The 18,177-nt window shown below is 40.6% G+C and overlaps 1 protein-coding gene across 2 annotated transcripts; it reads right to left on the bottom strand.

Moving 5' to 3' along the window:
* Window positions 1-1,553: 1,553 nt before the first annotated feature.
* LOC143124378 ((Lyso)-N-acylphosphatidylethanolamine lipase-like) lies at window positions 1,554-16,873 on the bottom strand. 2 transcript variants are annotated; one of them, XM_076285839.1, is made up of 9 exons: window positions 16,724-16,748; window positions 11,513-11,572; window positions 10,293-10,369; window positions 9,891-9,983; window positions 9,343-9,631; window positions 5,426-5,544; window positions 4,534-4,642; window positions 3,969-4,155; window positions 1,554-1,860 (listed from the first exon to the last, which is right to left on the bottom strand). In XM_076285839.1, exons 2-9 carry the CDS (start codon window positions 11,539-11,541, stop codon window positions 1,771-1,773), a joined length of 993 nt encoding a protein of 330 aa, XP_076141954.1. In that variant the 5' UTR covers window positions 11,542-11,572; window positions 16,724-16,748; the 3' UTR covers window positions 1,554-1,770. The 2 variants fall into 2 exon arrangements, with proteins under 2 accessions (XP_076141954.1, XP_076141956.1); XM_076285841.1 differs by lacking the exon at window positions 11,513-11,572 and having other exon boundaries at window positions 16,724-16,873.
* Between the last annotated feature and the right edge of the window lie 1,304 nt (window positions 16,874-18,177).

The raw sequence follows: 18,177 nt of genomic DNA, 5'->3' as shown, positions 1-18,177 counted from the left end.
GACCAGGGTAGGAATTTCACGGCGGCCACGACGGCCATGGCCGTCGTAGCCCCTTGCATTGGCCGTGAGGCCCCTTTGAAAATCAGAGGTTTACAGGCCATGGTGGCCTTGGTGCCCCGTTCTTTCAATATTCTGCTTTGCGTCCTACTAATAGCGATTTTTATTTAGCCTGTGGCCTGTCAAAATAATCTTAGCATTCACAGCGCAAATTAATTTAGTCTTTTACGCAGTGGAGAAAGTGACAGCGCAAGAAAGTGCGTCCAAATTCACCCATTCTTCTCAGTTGAACTACTCGCGAAGTAACCTATTCATCACACAGATATCACAAGTATCACGTGAAAGAGCTTTTTCTCAGCTTTTAAACGATGTTAGCCGATAATTGCTGTGTTGAACGGTTCGCGAGAAAAGTAAATAATATAATTCAATTTAATCATACATTCTACTGAAGGTTTTGCGTCCCATGATCTCCCTACCCATTCATCTCGGTGGAATACTTCACGAACCCCTCTTTTAACACATGACAAACCATATATCAGAATAAACAGCAGACCTTACCGAACACAAAAGTGTAAAGCAGTCCCCTGTACAGTTAGCCGTTCCAGAGTAATCCAGTTTTGAATTTGCAGTAAATTTCGACATGCATGGATGTCTCCAAATTTGGGCTTTACGTTTTACAGTGTGTTTAAATCGTTCCACATGATTTCATAACGGGCCAAATACAAAATAAATGTTACAAATATCGCCTGTATTGGTAAATCATAGGACAGCTGACTAAGAGTTTGTGAAAGTAGCCTTAATGATCACAAAATGCTAAGCATGCATCTAGGCTATTTGAGTTTCTTAAAGCTGAACTGTGCTTAAATTGTTCAATACATGATTTCATAACAGGCCAAATATAAAATAAATGTTATATATAGCTTAGATATCTGCAAATATTAGATGATCAGATGATTTACAGTTCTATGTTATATGTCATGTTTCATGTTTTTGTAATGTTTCATACAGTGATGCAGGTCTACTGCAGTGAATAGGCTAAATACAACTTTGATCATTTTTATAGCCTACTACTGTATAGTTAACTTTGGCCTTGGTGCCCTGACATGTGGCCTTTGTGCCCCCCACCAAATATGCCCAACTGAAGGCCAAGTGGCCTTGCCCCCAGAATGGTGAAATTCCAAGCCTGCAGGTGACATAATTTCACTGCATTTCTTACTTCCAGTAACTATATGCATGTGACAATAAACTTCCTTGTATCCTTGTATCCTTGCAAATCAGTTTAATTGGCCCTTTATGATGGCATAATGCTAATGCAAAGTCTATGCGGGAAACTAAGCTTGTTTTTTGTTAAAATCTCAAAAAGTATAATGTTTTAAAAAATGAAAAATACATTGCTCAAGTGTCCTTTTCAAGACCTACATTACAAAGTTTGAACAAACTTTCTACATTAAACGGTTGAAGCTGAATTAGACACAGACATTTTGCTATAGAAAAATAACTAGAAATGCCATTCCAAGGAATTACCAGTGCATGAAAATGCAAAACTAGAATAGACATGGTGTTTGCATAGTTTAATGAAAGTTGATAGTGTAAAAGTAGATAGTTTAAAAGTTTAATGCAGATAGTTTAAAAGTTGTTGATAGACGGATAATTTAATGAATGTTGATAAACACATAGTTTACAAAAGCAAAGAAAGGACCCAGCACACCCAAAATACAGTTATTAGCCAGTCAGAGAGCAGGAACCAAATCACTCAGCACACACACTTCAGATTCAGTCTACAGTATCACAGATCCTTTGCACTTCACTATTGAAGAGATCATACTGGTCAGCATAGAAGTGATGAGAGCCATTGGGTATCACCTGTGGAGATGAAAGAGATGAACGATTTGTGAGATGAAATCATTTGTGAGATGACAGTACACGTGCACACACAGACATGCACGCAGACAGACAGACAGACAGACACATGCAGTGTTCTTTTTTTATATGTACCAGAAATGCACCAGACACACACACACACACACACACACACACACACACACACACACACACACACACACACACACACACACACTGACCCATGTCTCCTATTTCAGTTCAGTATGGTGCATTTCTTCTGGTGGCATATAACTGTCATCTCACAAATGATTTCATCTCACAAATAGCCTAAAAATCCTCCATTAGACAGATTAAGATTGAGAATACCCTAGAGCTAGCCTGGGTTTTCCCATGCTGCCTTACGCACGCAATTTTATTCACGCTGCTAGGCAGCCTGGATATATGGACTTCATTTTCACCTCAACGAAGGAACCAATCACAGAACGGAGGGAGGGCAGCAAGACGATGACGACACACCAAAGCCGTTATGAGCTACGTACAGACGCATTTGATAGACATTCGTAGCGCCCAATAAACGGCTCTGGGCATTCGTAAACCACGTTTCAAATACGAGAAAATGAATGCCTAGTTCCCAGACCCCATCTCAATGAGATGAGGTCTGACGTTAGCCAGGCTACCTTAGAGCTTTAAAGTCTCTACATTCTGCAGGGAAAAGTCAACCAAGTGTTAAACAGTTGTTGCTGTTTACTGATAGTCCTCCTGTCTTTATACATTCCTTGTGCATTCATTTAATATGACTCACTGGCACAGACTAGTGGTAACATTCCCTCATCACAAGCATCTTTACAGACACATCTATTCTTGATACTGGAAGGAACTTTGCAGTTACCCTTTCCATGATGCTCCAATTAATTCATCGCCCTCATCTCTATTTTAGCTCTAAATGATTTCTGTGCTTGCTCATATAGCTCAGTCGCTTTGGTGCATTTCTCAGATTAGAATTTAAATTCTCAAAACTACTTGATCAACCTCCACTTCATCTAGTCCCCAGGTGCATATCATGACACTTCTACGGTACATATAAAAAAGAACACTGCATATTTTCTCCAGAAGGATGTCTCCATGTTCACATTTCTTTTTACTTTCCTGTAAAGTACTGCTGAACAGTAAAGCAGTCTGGTCTCTCTTTCCGGTATGGCAATGAATGACTAGCCTCGTGAGACCATCTTGATCTCGCGAGCTTCAGGGTTTCACTCGCAGATCAGTCTGGATACTTTCCGTTAAAGAAAATTTGGAGCAGTTCACCAAACGAACGTCCAATCAGCGTTGGCTTTGAGGCGGGTTGAGGTGTGACGCAACGAACAACATGACGGCATCCACAGAGAAGTTTTATTCAAATTAGAAAGTATTCCTGGGTAAACTGTGAAGCTATGAGTCTCAGCCATGCAGCTGGGAGGAATGAACGACACAGACATCCTCCACGGCTGATTCCAGTTCATAATGGAGGAATATACTTTCTTCAGAAGTGTAGGGCCTACCGTGAAAACTTGATGGGAATTGTCGTTGATTAGGTTCATAAATGGTAAGTTAAAACATCTTAACGTTTGTCACGTTACCTAACTTAATTGTATGTTAAACGGCATTAGAAGAATACTTTGTTCATCTAATTGGTTGATTTGGCCTGTCGATAACCAACAAAGGTGGTGATAGACAGATGGTTTATCCAATCAGCTAACCAGTATGTCCGCCCCTTCCCAAAAGTTCTTCAAAGAAAAGTTCCCAGATGGATATGCTGAGCAAATCCATCTGGCGGAGTCAGGTTAATGAATGACATGGGCAGTATAGCAAAAGTATACAGGAAATATGGATCCTGTCTGGTCTCCAATTGATCTCCAACTGATACAATGTGTAACTTTCTACTGTTGAGATATGACATAGAAAATGTTTATATACAATGACAAATCCACTTTGTGGTGCCATTTATATGAATGGTTTCGAGAAATCCACTTACTGTTGTGCAAACATTCATTAATCATTTGGGAAACGTATCAGAGTGAACAAGATAAACGATATAATTCGCTATGCCATGCTCTGCTGTACTACCCTGTTTCCCTCCCGCGCTCACTCACCATTAGCTGCGTGTGGCTCTGGCCCCTGATCTGGACCACAGTGTCCCTGTATGAGTTGCGCAACCAGGAGCATCCTCCTAACAGCATGTTGAGGGGCATCGAGGGCCGGAGCAGGTGCACGCGCTGAATCATGGGCCTCTGGGCCCAGGCCACAGTCTGGTTCATGGCCCTGAAGCCCACCTCCCCACTGGGACAGAGAGGGATATGAATGAAGGACAGAGTAGAGAGAAAGAGAGAGAGAGAGAGAGAGAGAGAGAGAGAAAAGAAAGAAAGAAAAACAGGAAGGGAGGGAGAGAGAAAGAGGGGTGGAGAAAGCACCCAGGGAAAGGATGGGGAAGAAAGGCATGGAGTGTGAAGGTGTGACCATATAAGTAAGTGGCAGAGGGAGGGAGGGAGAGAGAGAGTGTGAGAGAGATTGTTTTACGCCAATTCTAGATTCTCCCTAAGTAGTCATTACTTTTTAACACATCAAAGTTTGATTGTGCAACATGTATTTCACACACTGAAGTATTGAAGGTATACAACTTTAACAATTAAATTCTGTAAGAAAATTATACAAAAATACCTTGGTTGCTGGGCATTACAGTGATAGACGTAATTAGTAACAGTATCGTCATCAAAAAGATCCTTAAATGCCCGCTTTAGGCCACGACGAAACGATACCAAACCTGGTCCTACATATAGAAATACAAAGACAGTGAAATAATGAGAAGATAAACAGCACAAGAGAAACACGTACAAGTATACAGAATACATCCAGCATTTGTCTAGTTCCTGCCTAGTCTCCCACTGTGTCATTTTCATTTGAACAAGTGCAAATCAGAGATGCAAATGTCACACAGGTCAAAATGAGCAGGGATTCACGTGCAAGGGAGGAAGTCACAAAGACAGATTTACATCCCACCTGCACAGACAATGTATTTCACCTTTGTACATAAAGCACCTCGTTAATATGGTACACACCCAATTTGATCATTTACTAGGTGGGTGAGTCAATAAAACCAATGACAATGATTTCAGTGTGCCTCATGCCAAGTTGGACATAATAATAGAAGTCAAAAGAAAAAGAGAACCATAGACTGTATATATAGAACAGTTCTATATATACAGTCTATGAAGAGAACATAGAGGTGAGAATGAAAGTGTAAACTACAGCATCTTTGAGACACACCTGAGCTCATTGTTGTGTTACTGTCAGCATGCAACAGATAATGTAAATGATAGTGAAACTTCAATTCAGGCATTCCAAACCATGGCAAAGTTGATGGTTGCTTCAGAACACCTTTTTAAGGATCAGATTGGGTTACACTTGTTCAGTCCATTAATCCATGGCTCTCCCCCTCTCTTGCTCAACATCTCTTTCTCCCTATTTCACACACACACACGCACACACACACACACACACACACACACACACACACACACACACATACACACACACACACACACACACTCACCCAAAGGTCCTGCTCCTCTGATGATACCCAGTAGATTGAAGTGACTGAACAATGAGGTGATGGGCCGGAACCACGGCTCGGGGAAACCCCACGGGTCCACCAGGATGAGGTGGGCCACTCTGTGGAAGGGACACCACTTTAAACATGGCACTACTGAATTAACACCATTAAAGGGGAATTCTGTCATTTTACAAACTAAGCCCTATTGCTAGATATGTTTAGGTAGTTTCATTAGGGACAAAAACAACGAACATCTGTTTAGTATTAAGATAGTTAGTGAGGGGGCATATGGGCATACCTCCACAGGGATCATGTTGGCTGGCGCTTATTGACATGTTGAGCCTTGATGATAACCAGCTGCTCCCTTATGAAAGCATTGCCAATATTAGTGGGCTAACTAGTCTAAAACGGAACTGCTTTACAATGGGTTTTTGTAATTAAAGTTCTGGTTATTTTACTTAGCAGACGCTTTTGTCCAAAGCTCCTCACGGTCTCACTGACTGAATGCAAATAAAGATGTTTCCATTGCTTAATTAAAAAGGGTATGAATCATTTTTCATAAAAATTTTAAAAAAAGATAAAAACTATTATTTTTTTTTTATTCCATGTTTCTACCACATTGTCTTACAACCTTTTGGCAATGTCATTTTCAGTCAGAACAAATATATTGGTCAAGAGAAAATCAACATTGCATCAATATTTGCTTAATGATATGGAAAAACTGGATGGCAAGGAACTACAACTAAATGAAAATCAGAGCCGGACAGTAACGGAGTACATTTACTTGAGTACAGTACTTGAGTACAATTTTGAGGGATCTGTACTTTACTCGAGTATCATTTTTGGGGAGTACTCATGACTTTACTCAAGTACATTTGAGAGGCAAATATTGTACTCTTTACTCCACTACATTTCTATCCATAACTGTGAGTATTACTACTTCTAAAAAAAAGGGAAAAAGAAAAATCTCGGAAACCCTCAATTTGTTGTTTCCCTCTCAAACATGATTAGATTGTGCAGGCGCCACTGATTGGGACAGCCAATCAGCAATCACCTTCAGCTTTCCACCAAAGTCAACTCCATGGTCATATTTAGATAAGAGACGAAACCATGGACGAAACAATGGATGAAGACGCAGCAGGTCCATCCCGGGATGTGCCAACCTATGGCCCCACCTCGCCAGACTATTTCAATTTTTTTAACAATTTAATGAGTTTTCGCTTCAAGTGTTTCAATTACAAAATAGTATTTTGTATTTGAAATACGTTTTTTAAATACATGTATTAGAAATACTGCCCATCCCTGGCAACATGGTAAAAATATGAAAATGACTTGATTTTACTTCCAATTAATTTAACATTCTCCAAGGTGTTAACATTAACATTTTTCATAACTCCATGTAGGACGTTTCTGTTCATAAATGTAAGCACTGTGGCAGTAGTAATGCAATATTTAGAAAATGTAGGCTACTCTTGTACTCTTGATACTCAAGTACTTTTAAAAACAAGTACTTCAGTACTTTTACTTAAGTAGACATCTGACTGTTGTACTTTTACTTGTACTTGAGTAAAATTTAGCAAAGGGTATCTGTACTTTTACTCAAGTAATGAAGCTGTGTACTCTGTCTGCCTCTGATGAAAATAAAACTGAAATAACCATATCTGGGCCTCCTAGCTCAGTTTCAGACCTAGGCAATGCACTTGCACCCCTGTCTACAAATGTTCTCAGTTTAGTTAAAAGTTGTGGGGTGGACAGGTGGACAAGGTTTAAATTAATCTTGGTTTAGGCCTAATCAAGGATTTGTAGATATAGGTTTAAATAAAATTCGAGCTATGTTGCACCGCTTCATTTTAAGCATGGGTTAACAAATCCACGATTAAAACCTTAACCTGTGATTAAAATATTGACAGGTGGGTTGCACCAACAAGGATTACGTTTTAACCTGCACCAAACTTTAAACCTAGTTTAAAGATAATCAGATCACTGCCGTGTTTAATTGCGCACATGATTTCTCGATTTTCTTCAATCCATCTACTATATGTAGACATTTCTGAAATTTAAACCACCTCAGCAGCTAGTTTAAAATGAATCCCTAACGGAAATTTAAATCTGAGTTTAAAGCAGTTGAGCAACAGGATTGAAGTTAATCCAGGTTTATGTGAACATTTAAGATTAAAAGGATGGTTTAAATGTAAACCTGATTATCTTTAAACTAGGTTTAAAGTTTGGTACAACTGGATTAATGGATAAACCTTAATTTAATCCAGGTTACAACTTAATCCTTGTTGGTCAGGGCTGCCACTCCCCAGAGAGTGGCGGCAGAGCGCGTAGGGCCCCAAGTATCTGGTGGACCCCAAAAATTAAGGTTGCTAAAAAATGGCCTTAGTTTTTGAGATACCTCCACCCGAGGAAGAACAAAACACAACCATGTTTTTTATATCTTTGATATGTCTAGTTTATGAAATGGATTGTTGTATAAAATTTGTTTACTGCAAAGCTAGTTTTTTGGATGGTATTGAATCCTCCCCAAATTGTGAAAATTTCGGATTCTGCAAAAAGGACATTATTGGCTTTGTCACATTTATGACATTTATCAGAAACTCATCAAATTTGGACTGTATGTACACAGGTAGTTGGTCCATAAAAAGAAGTGATAAATTAACCATTTTTTATGAGTGTGTAGCAAATACATAACCTTCAACATGGAATGTAGGCGGACATTGAAAAGGTAATAAAACATGACATAACCATATATATGTTTGTAATTTTAAAAATAAAGACATATCATAAGCACTATTAAATGTAATTTACAAATACTAGATGCTTTTATCAGTTCATAGGAACAAGTTGTTTGACAATTCAGTTGACCCTCTGGTGTCACTAGCTGCCAATAAACACCCCGTGCCACCAGCACTGTGCAGTTAAAAAATACAATAGGGTCCTATGGGTGTAAATAAGGACACATACAGTATAATGTCTGGTAAATCTGTACATTTAAAGAGAAACTATGAAGTATTGAGAAACTATGAAGTATTGGCAATTTCCACTGTTTCTCACTGTTTTCTCGTTTTTTGCATCTTTTTCGCTGGCTCTGTCATGACGAATGTCTGAGAAACTCCATTGCTACCTTGATCTAGCCGGTGCCTGGCGTACATGTGTATTTAAATGCAGCAATTTGTTACACTCGTTATACTTCCTGACACTGAGGTCGGCCCAAAGTGCTAGGGGGGAAGCGAGACGGCCACTATTCAACCCGAAAAAAAAGTCATATAACCATTCCAATGACTCCGAAGCTGTTAATTGAAGGTAAATTAAGCTAAAAAATTATTTAATGTGTGCACTGGGCTACTCTATGGAATTACAAATGATACAAGTTATTATTTTATGCATTGTCACCAGAGCCCTGGAGAGAGATATCTGTAAGGCTCTGGTACTCAGTATTAGTTCAGTCTGTCATCAGTGAAGTTGACTGCTAACACCCTCACAAAAAAGACAGGGGCATCTTAAAGAAGAAAAAGGTAAGATCTCTTTTTTCCAACGTTACATATTAGGCCTACACTTTTAATTCAAATGGATTCCAAATACCATCCAAAAAAACTAGTTGTGCAGTAAAATAATTTTATACAACAATACATTTCATAAACTAAAAATATCAAAGATATAAAAAATATGGTTGTGTTTTGTTCTACCTTGGGTGGAGGTATTTCAAAAACTGATATAAGGCCTTTTGGGGGCTTTGTTTCCTGTACATAAATAGGCCATTTGGCCCTGGACTAATAGGGTATTCTATTTGTCCAATATGGCCCAAATTTGGGGCCCTGGCTAATAGACTATATATGGTGTTAGATATTTCAACATATCCTCCTAGACTGTTAAGAAAGCCTTCATGTGATTAAGGCTTTGTGTTTGACCCTCACCTGTCGGGGTAGCGTATGGCGTATGAGGTGACCAGGTAGCCCCCCAGACTGTGCCCGAGCAGGATCATGAGTTCCACGCCCATCGCCTGCCTCCACTGCTCAATGGAGGTCACCCATTGGTCCTCAGCCTGCTTGGCATCCCTGGGGAAGTCTGGGCGCGAGCTGCGACCAAAGCCCAGCAGGTCGAAAGCGTGGACGGTCCGCGAGCGGCTCAACGGGTCCAGGTTAAGGATCCACAGGCCCATACCACCACCGAAGCCATGCACCATCACCAGAGGGGTTTTGGAGGCTGGAAGAGAGAGCGAGAGAGTGAGAGAGAGAGAAAGAGTGTGTGAGAAAGAGGATCACAAGTGATGTTAGATTATATACCAGACAACAGGTTAAGGAAAGGCCAGCAATTAAGAATATTATGCTATTGAGACAACAACAACACATTTTTTGTGGCAGATGGGATTCGTCATTACCCTCCACAAAATGGGACAGTCAAGGAGATCAAAGAAACAAATGAGGTAATATAAAAATCAGAGAGAGAGAGAGAATTGGCTCACCTTGTTCACCTTGATGGGCGGTGATAGTGAGGGTCCTTATTTGGTTGTGGTCAGGGAGGGTCACAAAGCGGGACGAAGAGGCATTATGCAAGCCTTAACAAGAGGAAAATGAACATTATTACATCATTTAAGTTGGAATCACAGAGGTACCAAGTCATCATTTAATTCTACATTTCACTCAGTCAGTTTTTTGAGTTGCTTGCTACACAGCAGCTACCCTGCTGCTACACAGACAAATGGCACTTCTTTTTAACAGCAGTGATGAGACATAGCCAAGAGGTATAAGAGAAACTTTGTGTTATGTCTCCCACATATTTCTTGGCTGTGAGACAGCATTGTGCTGAAATGAATCTCTCACAAGACACTGAGCTATGGAAGTGGCCGCAAAAGAGAGAACCTCACGGGCAAGGATTCTGGACTCAGCAGTCTCCAGAAGGGCCATGGACGTTGGCCTCCAGGCCCAGTTCTCGTTGGCATCCCTTAAAAAAAACAGTGAACAGGATGAGACCTATGGTGCAGTAGTGTTGACCATTGATAGCAAACACAAAAGGGGTTTGGAGTGCTGGTTATCACATATGTCAGCAAACATCTTTCATTCTAACATGCACAACAAACTTCATTCTCAGTGTATAACTAATCATCACAGGCTGGCAAAGGTTAACCACCATTAAAAGACCACACCAGTGTGTTGACTGCCCAACTAGGAAAAACAGGACAATAGACCTCATGTATGCAAACCCATATTCCCCACTGGGGAAGTCGGACCATAACCTCATTCATCTTCAGCCAATGTACAAGCCAAAAGTTCAGAGGCTACCATTTGCCACGCGCACCTTCAGGAAGTGGACACCAGAAGCGGATGAGGCTCTGAGAGACTGCTTTGAGTCCACTGACTGGAGTGTGCTACTGAATGGAGAGGACTTAGAGGAGGTCACACATTGCACTACTGACTATCTGAACTTCTGTATGGACATTGTTGTTCCCACAAGGACTGTACACTGCTATCCAAATAACAAGCCTTGGATAACCAGTAATGTCAAGACCCTTCTCAATAGGAAAAAGATGGCGTTTAAGGAGGGGGACATGGCAGAGCTGAGGCGAGTACAGGGGGAACTCAAGAATAAGTTGAAAGAGGCTAAGGAGAACTACAGAAGGAAGATGGAACAGAAGTTGCAAGAAAACAACATGAAGGAGGTGTGGGACTGTATGAAGTCCATCACTGGCCTTAAGAAGAGCAGCAGCTCTGTGGAGGGAGACCTGGACAGGGCTAACCAGCTGAACCACTTTTACAACAGGTTCGATTGCCCTGCACCAGCTCCAGGTACTGCTCTTGTTTGCGTGCCCGCCCTACCCCCACCTCCCAGTCTCTCCAGCTCTGCATCCCGGGGACATCCAATGATCTGAGCCCCCATCACCCCACGCCCTGCCCCCGCCTGATGCCTCCTTGCCTGTGCCTGTTGAGGTGTCCAAGACTTTGGCAGCCTTGACAGGGACATCAAGGAGGTGGTCATCATGCAGGCCTGTCGCTCTAACATCACGTGATGAAGACAATGGAGCGACTGGTCTTAGGTGTGCTCAGACCCCAGGTACGCCATGCACTAGACCCATTACAGTTTGCATACCAGGAGAAAGTGGAAGTGGACGATGCCATCACTTATCTTCTACACAGGACACATTCTCACCTAGACAAGGGGAAAAGTGCTGTTAGAATCATGTTCTTTGATTTCTCAAGTGCTTTTAACATGATCCAACCCCTCAGACTGGGAGACAAGCTCTTGCAGATGGGTGTGGACGCTCACCTGGTAACCTGGATTACAGATTACCTGACCGAGCGATCACAGTTCGTCAGACTGAAGAACTGTCTCTCTGACACTGTGATCAGCAGCACCGGAGCGACACAGGGAACTGTGCTCTCTCCAGTCCTGTTCACCCTGTACACATCTGACTTTTGCTACAACACCGAGTCATGCCACATGCAGAAGTTTTCTGACGATACTGCAATTGTTGGGTGTATCAGGGACGAGCAAGAGGAGGAGTACAGGAGCCTGGTGGAGGACTTTGTGCAGTGGTGCAAACTCAATCACCTTCATCTCAACACTTCAAAGACAAAGGAGATGGTGGTGGATTTCCGCAGGTCTAATACCCGCTCTGCTACCAGTCTCCATTGATGGGGTCAATGTGGAGGTGGTAAGCACCTACAAGTATCTGGGTCGCCACCTGGACAATAAACTGGACTGGTGAGCCAACACTGACACACTCTACAAGAAAGGGCAGAGCAGGCTGTACTTCCTGAGGAGGCTGCGGTCCTTCAATGTGTGCAGCAAGCTCCTCAGGATGTTCTACCAGTCTGTTGTGTCCAGCGTCCTCTTCTATGCAGTGGTATGCTGGGGAGGAAGCACAAAGAAGAAGGATGCTGGGCGACTTGACAGGCTGGTAAGGAAAGCTGGCTCTGTAGTGGGAGCTGAACTGGAGTGCATCACTTCAATATCTGAGAAAAGGACCCTGAACAAACTGATCAACATCTTGGACAATGAATGTCATCCACTCTACAGCACTATTAAAAAGCAAAAGAGCTTGATAAGCTAGAGACTTCGCTCACTGCCATGCACAACTGAAAGGCTGAGGAAGTAATTTGTCCCCAGGGCCATTGAACTGTTCAATGCTTCACTAAAGGGAAGAGGAGGGATAGACTTCTCTGCATAGTCTGTCTGCCTCTCCACCCTCTCCATGTTTGAGTACTGACTGCCCACTACTGCTTTACTACTGTGTTACTACTGTTGTACTACTGTCCACAGCCTAATATTTTTACTACTGTTTTACTGCTACACTGTTTTTCATGCTATATTAGCACACATGACCAATGGCTTCTGCTACAATACTGAATTACCTCAACCTATTCTTGCACTGACATATTTTTTTATATTACCTTGTCTACATTATACTTTACTCTCTTATTTGTCCATATTATTTATGCTGGTCTCTAGACCTTATTCTTGCACTGTTGCACTTTTGGACTACTTTTTGGACCTTCACCATGACACTCACTCTCTTGAGCACCTCACCATGCACACAGAACTAGGCCAGTCCCGGCCCTGTCACTGCAAGCGTCTCATGCTTGATCATTGATTTTATTTAATTTATATAGTATATTAGTATTTAGTTTTGTTAGTTTTTCTTATCTTCTACTGTCTCTATTGTACAGTGGAGTTTGGTTATATGTTTATACTTATATTTACCATTTCTGCTGTAAGTGCTTGTTGTGTGTGATGTCTGTATGCTACTGAGACCTTGAATTTCCCCTTGGGGATCAATAAAGTATCTATCTATCTATTTATCTAGCAACCATCACATCAAATATCATTCCAGCCACACAGTTAACAGTTTCTGTGTCTGAATAATGGTAGCCTACCTTTGATGACACAAAAGGATGTTTGATTTACAGAAATAAAATAACTAAGAAGGCTAGTCCAAATTATTTCCTGCACTTACCCTAAATCAAATTTTGGGCGGCATTCTATTTAGCCGGGCCTCGGTAATAGCCGGGGGCATGGTCGATTCAGACAAATAAAGGCCAGCCCCCAAATAAAAGCTAGGGTAATAATTGCCTACCAGTAGGGCTATCAGTCCACGAGCACTAGAAGACATTGTTTTGATTAAACTCAATGAGATAAAAGAGCTCTTTTTAATATTGCATATTGTTGGTTGGTTTAATACTGTTGCCAAAAGTTTTCAAATGTTTTATTAAAGAAAAAATGCAAATATACAAATGAAGACAAGACAAATGTGAAACAGTACGGCACAACTATACAAAATAAAGTTACAAGGTGCACAAAACAGAGGAAAAAGGAAAAAAAATGAAAAGAAGGAAAGGAAAAATCAATTATCTATAGGGGAAATTAACAAGCACTTTATTGTAATGTTTAAGCAATGTTATAGCTTTTTTATTATCCAATTTTGTGAATTTTCTTGAAAAAAATGTCAAGAAAAGACTAACATTCAGCACAAAATTGCTGTACATTTGGGGTGGCTAATGCAATTTTTTGCTTGTGTATGTGAAACATAGTCATCAAAATAACAAGATTACAAATGAATTCTAAGATAGTGTCTTCATTATTTTAATAGTACACAAAGACATCTTTCAAAGAAAGTTGAAGATCAGGGTATTTTCCAGAAAACAAGTGGCTCACAATGCCTGCCCATAACTTAGTTATTGGACAACTGTAAAACAAATGTGTCAAAGTTTCGCTATGACCTTTACGAAATGTACATACATCTACAGTATCACAATATTTAGAAATAAGAAAATGTACTGGATAAATAAATTGTGTGCAAGATTTTAAAGTGCACTTCTTTAACTTATGCAGTACTTAAAGGGAGTTAACCAGGATTTATGCCAGTTAATGGGCCCAATAATCAAGTCAAGTCAAGTCAAGTCAAATTTATTTATATAGCACATTTCAAAGCAATAGCATTGCACCAAAGTGCTTTACATAAAATAATAATAATAATAATAATAATAATAATAATAAAAATAATAATAATAATAATAACAATAATACATATACATATACATACACATATTAAAAAAAGGGAGAGGTGAGGGAGTCAAGGAGTGTTAAAAGCTAGGGAGAAGAGGTAGGTCTTTAGGTTGGATTTAAAACTACTAATAGTGGGGCAGGATTTCACATCAGGAAGGCTATTCCAAAGCTGGGGAGCATAGACAGAGAAAGCTCTGTCACCTTTAGATTTAAGAGAGGCAGAAGGAACACAAAGAAGACACTGGGAAGATGATCGAAGAGGTCTAGGAGGACAGTAAGGAATTAAAAGATCACATAAATACTGAGGGGCTAAACCATGTAAAGCTTTGAAAACAAACAGAAGAATTTTAAAATTAATTCTTTGTTCCACAGGAAGCCAGTGCAGTTTAGCAAACACAGGTGAAATGTGGTCACGTTTCTTAGATCCAGTCAGTAATCTGGCTGCAGCATTTTGGACCAGCTGGAGTCTGTTTAGAGTAGATTTAGTTACACCTACAATCACACCCCAGAAGAACTTCCCTCTAGGAGAGATTTTATTTCTTTCCTAAAGCATAACTCAAATATGTTTGTTACTGCACTTCTTGTCTGCAATTGGAACCCCATTTAGTGAAACTGTAGGGAGTGCAATATTAACTGCATTATAACAAAGATGAATTTTAAGTAACTGTAACAACCCAGAAGGGATAGCTTTACCAACTTAAATTGCTTGAAAGGTAGAGGGAAACAATGTCGAGCCATAAATTGTTCATAAGACAACACATCCCCTTTGCCATCTAACAAGTCCACAACACAATTGATACCCTTTTCATACCAGTTCTGAAGAAAGATTTGTTCTTGCTGATGATCTTGAGAAAGGCACAGTGTGGGGAGAAATTGTGCAGGTAGCAGATTTTCCAAGATAGCAGTGCATGTTGGTGAAATTTGGACAACTTAATTGGAAGTTTGGGTATCGAGTAATCACATTGCGGCAGGAAATGTATATCACCAACCATGCGACATTATGCAGAATACAGTTCCAAATAGTGAGAGGATTACACAAAAGTCTCTTAATCCAGTTCACTTTAAAGGTATAATTCAGACCAATAAAGTCCACTGCCTCAAGTCCACCCTCTCCTTTACAGTAAGTGATAATCCTTTTTTTGAGTTTAGCCATTCTGTTCTTCCAGATGAAATTAAAGAATAGCTTATTTATCTCTTTACAAACAGAATCATTGACAAAAATACAGAGAGAGTGATTAACAAAATGTGATAACCCTTCCTCGTCCACACATTCATAAAATAGTGCCATCCTGCTCTGTGGACTAACCTATAGCAACAAAAGAAAGCAAGTAATAGAAACACTAGTTTCAGTGTTAGGTCATTGTCACTTGTAGGCCTATCCGACTTCCCTGAATCACTCTTTAGTAGGACGACACAGAAGTTGGCCTTTTTAAAGTCAGCAGCAGCTGAAACGTGCATAACAGCAGCCAAGTCAAACTATTGTAACGCCGATGAGGAGTTAGGAGACGCAGAGGCTGAGATATCGTTCCAAGACTCCGGTAATTTATTTTCTAAAGGATGTACAGGCTAAGGCACGGGCAGCAGGAGGTGTCCACTACAAAAAAACCAACTGATCACTGATAAATCACGGTCTCAATCACTCGTCATTCACACTCATCAGCCAACAACACAACGCAACACAACCCACTCGCAAGTAATCCACTTCTACTCTGACTAAACATACTAGACGTCTTAGAACCCCCTATTCTATTCCCTCCCCTTATCAATCGCTAACCTATCTGATTCTGAACCCCTAAATATTCCCTCCCGGACACCTCCCCTCAATCAAAACACATCAGAACACATTTTGACACATTCTATAACACAGGAGGTAGAGGGAGACACAAACACTCTCTCTCTCTCGCGCACACACACACACGCGCGCGCGCGCGCGCGCACACACCGGGAAAACAGAAGACACGGGAAAGTCCAACACGGGGGCAAATAGCCTAGCCTCTGCGCTACACTATACTGGATTTACATGAGGGTAGCATAGCAATTCTTCGGCAAAAACAAAGAAAGACAAAAGTCCTAGAAGCACCGAGAGTACTATGATTTATGCCGAGTAGTGCCTCACCTTCAAAGTTTTTCATATGCAGGAGTAGGCTACTGTAATGACTTGAGAGACACAAGCATAACATCAAATGAATCCACCAGTCACACACACACCTAGTACCTACACAACCTAGACGTGTATCGGCTGAACAATTTCAGAATTTGTATTAGGTCACAGTTTTGATAAACTAGCCTACTTACTCAAATTCGGTCTCGTCTTGCATAGCAGCGTTCAATAGAGATGTGGTATAACATAATACTACGCCAAGCAACAATAAAGCTATTTCAACATTTCCCTAAAGGCTTATTAGATTCCATGACGGCAGTTTTAAATGTAGGGTGTAGGTACGGTAGCCATTTAAACATGCTTTACCTGTTAGGCAGCAACGCAGGGGCGTGCACAGGGCAGGGTTAAAGTCTCTTAATCCATTAAAGTGCCCCAGCAGGTGTGGTATGCCAGACTTTAAAAGTATGTCAACATAGGGACCTGGCACTGCAGCATTCACTGTGCTGTCTGGAAATACATATTTTTATAGAAGGTTAAGAGCAGTGTGGGTACAGCTATTTTGGCTTGTGACGTCACTCTCAATTTTATATAGGCTTACACACATGATTTCACACTTGTGGTTCACAGTCAATTTTCCTTCGAAATATAGGTCATATGACCGTGGCTGGTTGGCCGACAAGTTAAAAGAAACTAATCATACTAGCAAGCACAATGCACCCTACTACACGTTATGGGAAGGGTTGAATTCAGGTAGGGGTAAACACTGTTTCAAGGTGCGCCCTGTGCGTAAAATTGTGCACCACAGTCAAAAGATATTTTTTGGTATAGCAGTGCAATGCAAACATGGAAATGCATACAGACCAATAGCGCAGAAATGGCAAACATAGGACTTAAATTTAAGACCCAGAATTGTTTACAGATGGGCTCAAGGGCGCGGGAAGGGGGGTGCTGAGGGTGCTGCAGCACCCCCTGCTGGCAGGAGATAGATTTTTAAAATGTGTTATAATATTTTTAAACTAGATGTACCGCATAGCGGTACAAAATACGACCGCCGCTCAGTCCTGTACAGCCGTTCTGCGAAAATAAATCACACTTCAATTTGTCTCCATATTTTACTCCATCCCCCACTCTTGAAACTTTTGTGTATGCTTGTTTGGCATGCCTGAGTGTGTGTGTGCGGCTGCACAGAAAGTAGCCTACTGGTGCTGAAAAGTTGAATAGATTGTAGAATAGCCAAAGAAGATGTAGCATTGTTATAAAACCTTTAAAATCTCTAAACAATCACAAGTAGGGCAGTTCTACTTCTTCCATTGCAACTGATTGATGAAAGGTCATTTACACCTGTAGGCTACATTGTATTTGGGAAAAGCAAAAGGTATCAGCATAATGTTATTTATATATTTATTTGTTTGTTTGTTTGTTTGTTTGTTTGTTTGTTTATGAACAAAAACATCTCTGTCAGTTCCATGCCGTTTTCAACAGCTATCAAAAACAAAGGTCATTTTTGGATGGATGGATTTTTTGTGAATGTTTCTTCTTCTACATAAAATTTTAGTCATCTTTAGTTCATGTAATAGCCTACTTCATTGTCAATGCACAAATTAAGTAACAGTAGTCTGAAACGTTATTGTTAATGCACAAATTAAGT

This window comes from Alosa pseudoharengus, unplaced genomic scaffold (genome assembly GCF_046254945.1).
Source record: "Alosa pseudoharengus isolate Yale_2024_CS ecotype anadromous, Long Island Sound unplaced genomic scaffold, YU_APseudo_1.1 YU_APseudo_1.1_scf_15, whole genome shotgun sequence".
In the NCBI taxonomy this organism is placed as follows: domain Eukaryota; kingdom Metazoa; phylum Chordata; class Actinopteri; order Clupeiformes; family Clupeidae; genus Alosa; species Alosa pseudoharengus.
This window is presented reverse-complemented; position numbering and strand designations above follow the sequence as displayed.

What these genes read in the sequence shown, in the direction of transcription:
- LOC143124378 (XM_076285839.1), bottom strand. Translation starts at nt 11,541, where the DNA reads ATGGCATCGTCCACTTCCACTTTCTCCTG. An exon ending in CGCCCATCAAGGTGAACAAG is followed by an intron (nt 9,632 to 9,890) that starts GTGAGCCAATTC and finishes TCTCTCTTCCAG; the next exon opens with CCTCCAAAACCCCTCTGGTG. An exon ending in AGAGCCACACGCAGCTAATG is followed by an intron (nt 1,861 to 3,968) that starts GTGAGTGAGCGC and finishes TCATCTCCACAG; the next exon opens with GTGATACCCAATGGCTCTCA.